This window comes from Macadamia integrifolia, chromosome 11 (assembly GCF_013358625.1).
Source record: "Macadamia integrifolia cultivar HAES 741 chromosome 11, SCU_Mint_v3, whole genome shotgun sequence".
Classification (NCBI taxonomy): domain Eukaryota; kingdom Viridiplantae; phylum Streptophyta; class Magnoliopsida; order Proteales; family Proteaceae; genus Macadamia; species Macadamia integrifolia.
This window is the reverse complement of record NC_056567.1, coordinates 8667903-8677357: the sequence shown is the minus strand read 5'-3', so window position 1 is coordinate 8677357 and position 9455 is coordinate 8667903. Positions and strand designations below refer to the sequence as shown.

Genomic DNA, 9455 nt, shown 5'->3' with positions numbered 1-9455 from the left:
CCCAAAGGTGACATTATCAAAGAAAAGTTAAAGCAAGGAAAAAAAAAAAGGGATTTCTCAACCTAGAAGATGCTGTCCATCCAAAGATGGCGGTACTTTTCGAAAGTTAGAAGAAGTCTCGCAGTAATAGCAGAAACTTGAGTGGACCAGTATGTTTCAGACCCAAAGGTCAGAAATGTAGTTCCGGTTGACACTCATGAAGTAATTGATACTTGAGCATGTAATGTTTAATTTAGCTAATTGTTACATGCTTATTCTTTTACATATATGTCTGTATGTTGAATAGAATATTCTTTATTAAAATATTCAACAGGATGTCTTCTAGTTTTGGTGTACTTGATATTCCTAAGCTTACTGGGGATAATTTCAACAAATGGATGGAAGACTTAGAGGTCTACATGATTCTCAAGGACCTAGACCTGTGTACTAGAACCACCAAACCAGCTGAACCTACTGCAACCAGTACCCAAACTGAGAAAGGGGATTATGACAAGTGGGTCACTGCAAATAGGAAATCCTTGGCTGTTATTAAAAGTGCTTTGCCTGAGTCTATCAAGGATAGTGTTGCTAAAAAGGATACTGCTTCTGAGTATTTGGCTGCTATAAAAGCTAAGTTTGATAGCTCTAAGAAATCACAGGCTCACGATCTCATGAGCCAATTGACTGGGGCTAGATTTGATGGAGTAGGAAGTGCTAGAGAGCATATACTGGAATTGATTTCTCTAGGAAACAAGATCAGAGGTACAGGTATTAACTTTGATGATGACTTCGTGGTCACCATTGCCTTGAATTCTCTACCTGAGAGCTACAAGACTCTTAAGACTACTTATAATACATTGAAGGATAAATGGGGTCTTGATGAATTGATCACTGTGGTAACCCAGGAAGAGGGAACAATTAATAGGACCAAAGTTGAAAGTGCCAATCTTACTCAAGGTAAGACTTCATCATCTATGGGACCTAACAAAGGGATCAAGAAGTTCTTTAAGAAAGGAAAATTCACTCAATTTAAAGGAGGGAAAAACAAGAAGGGAAAACAAAATTTCAAAGAATCAGGGGTACAAAAAGACATGAGTGGCATAGAGTGTTTTTGGTGCAAGGCCAAAGGACACATGAAGAAGGATTGTTTTAAGAGGAAGACCTACCTTGAGAAAAAGAAGGATGATGGTATGAATCTATCCTTAGTATGTTTTGAATCTTGCTTGATTAATGTACCAATTGATTCATGGTGGTTAGATTCTGCGTCATCTATTCACGTCACTCATTCCTTGCAGGGGTTCCTAAACAGGAGGGTGCCAAGCAAGGATGAAGTGACGGTGTTCGTGGGCAATGGAGCTAGAGTTGAAGTGGAAGCCATAGGAACTATTAGATTATTTTTTCATTCAGACTCATTTATTGATTTGAAGGATGTTGTTTATGTTCCCTCTATGAGGAGGAATTTGATTTCAGTTTCTAGACTTTGTTCAGATGGTTATTCTGTTAATTTTAATCAAGTTGGATTTTGTTTATTACATGATTCTATCTCTATTGGTAGTGGTACTCTTGTTGATGGGCTTTATAGATTGAATTGTAATTCTTCATGGGTTCTGAATGTGGGAGTGAAACGGTCTCTGATTGATGAGAAATCCTCCATGTTGTGGCATAGAAGGTTGGGTCATATTTCAATTAAGAGGATAAAAAGATTGGTAAAGGAAGGGATATTAAAAGATATTGATTTTCAGGACATAGAAACATGTATAGATTGCATTAAGGGAAAGATGACAATCTCCAGGAAAAAGGATGCTACTCGCAGCATTGAAGTATTAGACCTCATTCACACTGACATCTGTGGGCCTTTTACTGTCCCTACACTCACTGGGCACCGTTATTTCATAACTTTTATTGATGATTGGTCAAGATATGGGTATGTCTTCCTTATCAGTGAGAAATCTAGTGCTCTAGATGTTTTCAAGATTTTTAAAGCTGAAGTTGAACTTTTCCACTCCAAGAAGATCAAAGTGGTCAGATCCGACAGGGGTGGAGAATATTATGGGAGAAGTGGTGATTTTGAGCAGTTGCTTGGTCCTTTTGCAAAATTATTGCAAGAACATGGGATAGCTCCTCAATATTTCATGCCTGGAACACCTCAGCAGAACGGAGTAGCTGAAAGAAGAAATTGTACTCTGAAAGACATGGTCCGTTCTATGGTGAGCAATACCACCTTACCAGAATCCTTATGGGGAGAGGCACTTAAAACTGCTGTTTACCTTCTCAATAGAGTGCCAAGCAAATCTGTGAATAAGACTCCCTATGAACTTTGGAGTAGTAGAATACCTAGCCTTAGACACTTGCGAGTGTGGGGATGTCAAGCAGAAGCCAAAGTCTTTAACCCTCAAGAAAAAGTTTTTGACTCAAGGACTACAAGTTGCTATTTTGTGGGATACCCAGAGAGGTCTAAAGGGTATAGATTCTATTGTCCTGGTCCAGGACACAAAATTGTAGAGACTACTCATGCTAGATTTGTTGAATGCAATGAAGAGTCTAGAACTCCTCGTAATTTCTCTTTTGAAGAAGGGGAGTTTGACACTCCTGAGATAGCACCTGTTGAGTTGAGAAATTCACTTATTGATCTCAATCCCATCCTGTCTGATGATACAGTCACTCAAACTCCAATTGAATATGATTTGCAAGTTGGGACAGATATTGCTATTGCAGACCCACTTTCACCTCCTGATACCGCTAATATTGGTAGGCTTCCACCTGAACCTATAAGGAGGTCTTCTAGAGTGCGCAAGCCTTCTCTGCACTCTGATTATGTTTCTTATTTGAATGAGTGTGAGTTTGACATAGGACAAGAAGAAGACCCTGTTACTTTTCTTCAAGCAGTTAATCATAAGCATTCAGACAAATGGGTAGAAGCAATGAAGGAAGAGCTGTTATCCATTAGCAACAATGGAGTATGGGAATTAGTGCAAATTCCAAAGGATTGTAAGGCTATTGCATCTAAGTGGGTTTTCAAAACCAAGACAGATTCTCAAGGTAGAGTAGAACGCTACAAAGCTAGACTCGTGGCAAAGGGTTTTACTCAGCGAGAGGGGATAGATTACAAGGAAACCTTCTCACCTGTCTCATCAAAGGACTCATTCAGAATTATCATGGCCATTGTTGCCCATTTTGACCTAGAGTTACATCAGATGGATGTGAAAACAACATTTCTGAATGGAGAGCTGTCAGAGAAGGTGTACATGAGACAACCTGAAGGTTTTGAGGAAAATGGTAAAGAGGACTTTGTTTGTATGCTGAAAAAGTCTCTTTATGGGTTAAAGCAAGCATCTCGACAATGGTACTTAAAATTTGATCGAGTTGTGACTTCTTTTGGTTTTGTAGAGAATCCAATCGATCAGTGCATATATCTGAAACTCAGTGGGAGTAGTTTCATCTTTCTTGTGCTCTATGTGGATGACATTCTGTTGGCTAGCAGCAACAAAACCTTATTGATGGAGACCAAGGGTTTTCTTTCAGAAAACTTTGAAATGAAGAACATGGGTGAAGCAAGTTATGTGCTTGGAATCGAGATTAGTCGTGATAGGCCGCGGGGTTACTTGGGCTATCACAACAGGCATATCTTGATAAAGTTCTAAAGAGGTTTAACATGTCTAAATGTTCTGGTGGTGAAGCACCCATCAGTAAAGGAGACAAGTTGGACAAGCAACAATGTCCAAAGAATGATATTGAGAGGAGCTCAATGAATGACAAGCCTTATGCCTCTGCCGTTGGAAGTTTGATGTATGCACAAGTTTGTACTCGCCCTGACATTGCCTTTGCAATTAGTGTACTTGGCAGGTTTCAATCTGATGCTGGTTTGGCTCATTGGACTGCAGCAAAAAAGGTCATGCGCTATTTACAGCGGACAAAGGACTTCAAGCTAGTGTTCAGTAAATCAGAAAAATTTGAAGTTGTGGGGTATTCTGACTCGGACTTCAGTGGGTGTACTGATGATAGAAAGTCTACCTCTGGATACATTTTTATATTGGGAGGAGGAGCTATTTCTTGGAAGAGTGCCAAACAAACTATTTTAGCTTCATCCACTATGCAAGCTGAGTTTGTGGCACTTTATGAAGCTACCAAGCAGGCAGTGTGGCTGAGGAATTTTATATCTGAACTGAAAGTTGTAGATTCCATCTCTAAGCCTTTGCATTTGTGGTGTGACAATATTTCTGCTGTTTTCTTTGCAAAGAATAACAAGAGATCTAGCAGCTCCAAACACATTGAGATTAAATATCTTGTGGTTCGCGAGAAGATCAACACTGGGGAGATCGTTGTTGAGCATATTATTACTAAAAAGATGGTTGCTGATCCTCTGACCAAAGCTCTTCCAGTGGGAATTTTTAAGACTCATGTTTCTAACATGGGTGTGATGGAATCTTTTGATATACTTGTTTAGTGGGAGTTTACTTATCCATAGTGGTATTGTAATAAGCATTATTTTGTTAGATCATACATTATGAGCACAATCTATATTGAGGATGTTTACTTTCCAGTATAGTGTTCGTTTATATTTTCTCTCATCGTATTGTTGTATGATTATTGTGGTTTACTTTGACATGTCACAGTTAATGGCGGTGTTTAGCCAAGTTTCGTGATTTATGACGGTATTTAGCCTAAATCCATGGAGATGATTGTTAACCATAGGATGTATGCCAAAGTGAGATATTAATACAAGAAAATAGCGGTTTGCCTAAGTATTGATTAATATCAAAGTTCTCTACCTGTGAGGTTTTCAAGGTAGGCTGGTCTTTAGATTAGGAACGGACCTATAAGGAAGGATATATCTTATGTGATCACAGTTATGATATAATTCCTTATATCTATGTTTCCAGGCGATTTGAATTGATAATTTTCTGTTGTCTGTAACATTAGATAGTTATATGCCGTATATTGAGGTGTATTTTCTACTATTGTTCAACAATGGAGATTATTGATTGGATCAAAGTTTGTTTTGAGTGGTATTCAATCTTGGGATTATTTGGCCAGATGTCAATGGGAAGACATCAGTATCAGTGTAGCCCAAGTGGAAGATTGTTAGGACTCTTATGTGGGCTTAACTGATATTGATTGACCCATTGGGCCCAAGAGAATAAGGACCACTCTAATTAGGAAACTTCTAGCCCTATTCTATTGTGGGAATGGATTAGGGTTTAGGAATTCTATTATATATAGAATACTGACGGTCCCTGCAGCTATTACTTTCATAATAATATTTTGGGAGCACTGCTTTCTCACAAAGCTAGTGTAGAGACAGAGAGAAGATCCCATAGTAAGAAGCTGCAGAAGATCTCAGTAGAAGGACCCATATTGCGTGGTTCTTCATCATAATTCGTGGTACAAGCGTCAACCTTGATTTAGGGACTTTATTCACGCTCAACGGGTATGTGATTGATTTCTTTCCATTATTCATTCTTGTATTCTATACACTATAGGTAATTCAAATGATTCTAGGATTTAGAATCACTAACAGGAGCTGCCCAACCAGAGTATGGAGCATGTCTACGTGTGGAGCCTAGAGCCGATGGGGGTCTTCTCTGTAAGGTCGGCTTGGAATGATATTAGGAAAAGGAATCCTAAAATACCTTGGGCATCAATTGTATGGAATAAACATTTGATCCCAAGGGTGTCTATTTTTGGGTGGAGATGGATGCGTAGCAAGCTACCAACTTATGAGGTGGCTTGTAGGAGAGGTATTCCATTGGTTTCTAGGTGTGATCTATGTGGGGAAGCAAGTGAAAGCCTAGACCATTTATTCCTTAATTGTAAATTTTCAGTGGCGATCTGGAAAAGTGTTATGGAGTGGTTTAATGTGACTTGGCAATAAATAGATTCTATTATCAACATGATGCAGAGGTGGAAAAGTAAAGGTCGGGGTTGGTCTCTACTTATATGATTTGGGCAGAATGCAATGTGAGGAGACAAGAAGGTAAGGTAAGGCCATTGGCGCTGGTGTTGAAAGGAATTAAAAAAGAAATTAGTTCCATATATGCTAATTTAAAGATTAAGGTGAAGAAGGTTGAGTAGTTAATAGTGTGTAGAAGATTAAACTTGGTGACAGGGGCTAGGCGTGGAAGGGATACTTTGGAAGTATTTTGGTGTAGACCTCAGAGGAACTGGTTAAAATTAAATGTAGATGGGTCATCCATTGGGAACCCTGGGAGAGTAGGGGGAGGCAGTATTTTTAGGAACCATGAAAGGAGATTGGTTTTCAACTACAAGGTGCACCTAAATATTTGCTTAAACTTTGAGGCTAAATGTTGGAGTATCGTCAAAGGAATTCAGCATGCAAGAGATATGGGTGTGCACTCACTGTGGATTGAATCTGATTCGGATGTAACAGTGACATTGTTTCAAAAGAAGTCTATTCCCTGGTTCGTGGCGCAAGAGTGGGAAAACATATGGCCTTTCCTAGAAGCAACGGAATGGAAGATCACTCATTGTTATAGGGAAGTTAATCCAATTGCAGACCACTTGACAAAGGAGGTAGCGATAACTCAAATCTCAGCAGGGATGTCGAGACTTCCTAAGCATATTATCGAGGAGCTAGCAAGAGATGCAGAGTCGAGACTAAGATTTCAGTTTTCTAGATAGAGATTAGGAGTCCCTACTGATGGCAATGCCGAAGGTGGGGGCCTCCTAATCATGTGTTAGTCTGGAGTTTTTATGCAATTGTATTTGATATTTATTTTTTCTTTCTTTAGTATAATCTGAATTTTTAGCCAAAAAACACAAGTTTAGAATCACAAAAAAACTATTCAATTTTACAGTGTCTCAACCAAAAGGGCAAACAAAAGAAGGTTACATGTTCTAAACACACCTATAGAGGTGTCATTCAGATAATCCCTTTATCTATTAATGTACCTAACTACACCTTTTCTTATTCATTGGGAGGGGGGAATGCATTTATATTATGCGTTTATGCCCCTCCAGTGAGATGAGTTGAGGTGGTGTAGAAACCCTATTATCAATACCATATACAAACCTTACATGATAACAAAGGATATATATGATTCATTAGGAGCAAAACAAGGTGTGTATTTACTTTATAGGCCTAATGGCCATCATACGTATAATATTTTAAACTACAATTTCCCTTATCCTTTTGCCCACTATTCTCTATTAGCAAAAAAACTCATTCTCATGACCTGCTTTGGTAAGCTTTTAAAAGTAGCTCATCCTCATTGTACCACATACAATGATGATGTGTCATTTCTGACCATTGGATAGATAGTAAATGATCTGAAATAACCACAAGCCAAATGGTATAGAGCCTTATTCAATCAACATACCCCTTCTATTGGCACGCATCCGATAAACTGCTCACTACTGTGCATTTTCCCATGGTCTTGAATTTCTAAGTACTATTTTTCTACTTGAAAAACTCTAATTGAAAAAAAAAAGTTACATGTGAGCAGAGGGACCTTGGGACCATCTGTCCACAATATTTGGGCACCATTCAATGTGCCACATTGCAAATATTGGGCCACTTTGATAAGCTTCTCAAGGCAGCCTTTTTCTGAAATGTGTAAGATTATGGACAAGTTCATTTTGCATGTGTTGAAGTTGAGCCTTGTAAAAACACTAATTACGTGATTTACCTTCTATGGCTATACAACTTCTCTAGCTTCCAGAGTTTCCTAAAATCTGTAGTTTGAATTTTGAGATCGTATTATGTTTTGTGTTTCATTACTGTAGCATCTTCATATGTCATCCCTATATCATCTTGTCGACACATTTAGGTCTCAACACCCCAGATCTAGATGTGAAGATCCACAATTAAGTTTTTCCCATGAAGTTAAGCACACAAAGAGAGAGAGAGAGAGAGAGAGAGAGAGAGAATATTAATCAGTAGTGTCTTGCATTAAAAACTACTATATAGAATTTGCAGCCTTTTTTGTTGCTATTCATCAAGCGAGGGATATGAATGTCAATCGCCTATGGATTGAAGGTAATTCAGAATCAATAGCATCTTGCATTGATATACATAAAAAAATAAATAAATAAATAAAAAATAAAAAAATCTCTTGATTTTTTCAGTAGAAATTGAGGTATTACAAAAGGTACCTTCAAGATACTACTTGGTCGATTACTCATGTTTTCCGAGAAGTTAATAGCAGGGCTGATAAGCTTGCAAAACATGCTGTGACCTCAAGACAAACAAATATCTAGGATGACACTCCTAATTTTATTTTTCCAAATGTAATCTGGAATGTTCACCTGAGACCCATGTTTAGATTTTTTTTTTTTTTAAAAAATCCCTTTGCTTTAGTTGGGTTTCTCTTCTGCTTATGGCAACTCAGTGGTTTCCATTTGTAATCTCTCTTATGGTTCAGATTCTTTATTAATATAATACATTGGCTTATTCTCAGGAAAAAAAAAAAAAGAATGAATATTGATATCATACTATGTTTTTTGTGTTTCATTACTGAAGCATTCTCAATGTCTCCCCTGGGTCATCTTCTTGTAACATTTAGGTTCCAACCCGAGATCTAGATGTGCAGATCCCCAATTAAGTTTTGCCCATGAAGTTAGAGAGAGAGAGAGAGAAGAATTGCAGTTATGCTAAGAAAGTGAACTATATACATATATAGTCTACAGATCAAATAGAAGATAACATCCCAGAACCAACAAGTTCTTAGGAGCAAAAATTGATCTTCTTATACTCCTAAACGTTATAATAATTAATAACGAGCTATTAACAAAATGAATCAATAAATAGAAAAATAAATACGGAAGCAAGGGAGGGACGGAGAGAGAGAGATGGAATCAAAAGTTGGATATTCAATTCAATCATTGATCAATCCACAAGCGATACAGTTCATCCACTGAAGGCATCTCCTTAAGCATTTTATCAAAATCTTCTTGAGAGAGAAACTCCCTTGACGGCCTCACTGCAACACCACTAGTCGCCGGTCCGGCAGTATTATGACGTGCCGATGAACCATCTGCCTTGCTCGCCACTGCATCTTTTCCGGTAAGTTTCTGAACAACAGATTTGAAGTTGATAGGATCAGTTTGAACGTATTCAGTGTCAATGATTTTCACTTTCACTGGATCTCTACCTCCACCCGACATCGATATCTAACTCTGGGATCCACTCGACCGAAATTCCGGCTAATTCCGTTGATTTGGTATACTTCAATTTGATCTTCAATACAACAATTGCGAGCTTTAGATCTGAAATTGTTTTTTTTATTAGGCTGAAGTTGGGTTTTTATATGAGGAAGGGAAGGAACAGAAGACTTGCTTGGAGGGAAGGTAGTTAAGACTAAAGTGGGAGGTGGACCCACTGGCCAATAGTTTGACCGTTAATGTCTTAAAAGAAATAGGGTACATACAAAAGTTTGACCGGGAGGAAGCAGTCTTGAAGGACTAATGATCTGGTCAAAGCACGCAATAGAGGAATTCTCCATTAGGTCATGCACGTG

At 38.2% G+C, this 9455-nt stretch overlaps 1 protein-coding gene across 1 annotated transcript; it reads right to left on the bottom strand.

Annotated features, from left to right (window-relative positions):
• Positions 1–8788: 8788 nt before the first annotated feature.
• Positions 8789–9206, bottom strand: LOC122093146 (VQ motif-containing protein 1-like). Its single transcript, XM_042663411.1, has one exon. The coding sequence runs from the start codon at positions 9100–9102 to the stop codon at positions 8818–8820; it is 285 nt and encodes a 94-aa protein (XP_042519345.1). The 5' UTR covers positions 9103–9206; the 3' UTR covers positions 8789–8817.
• Positions 9207–9455: the final 249 nt, after the last annotated feature.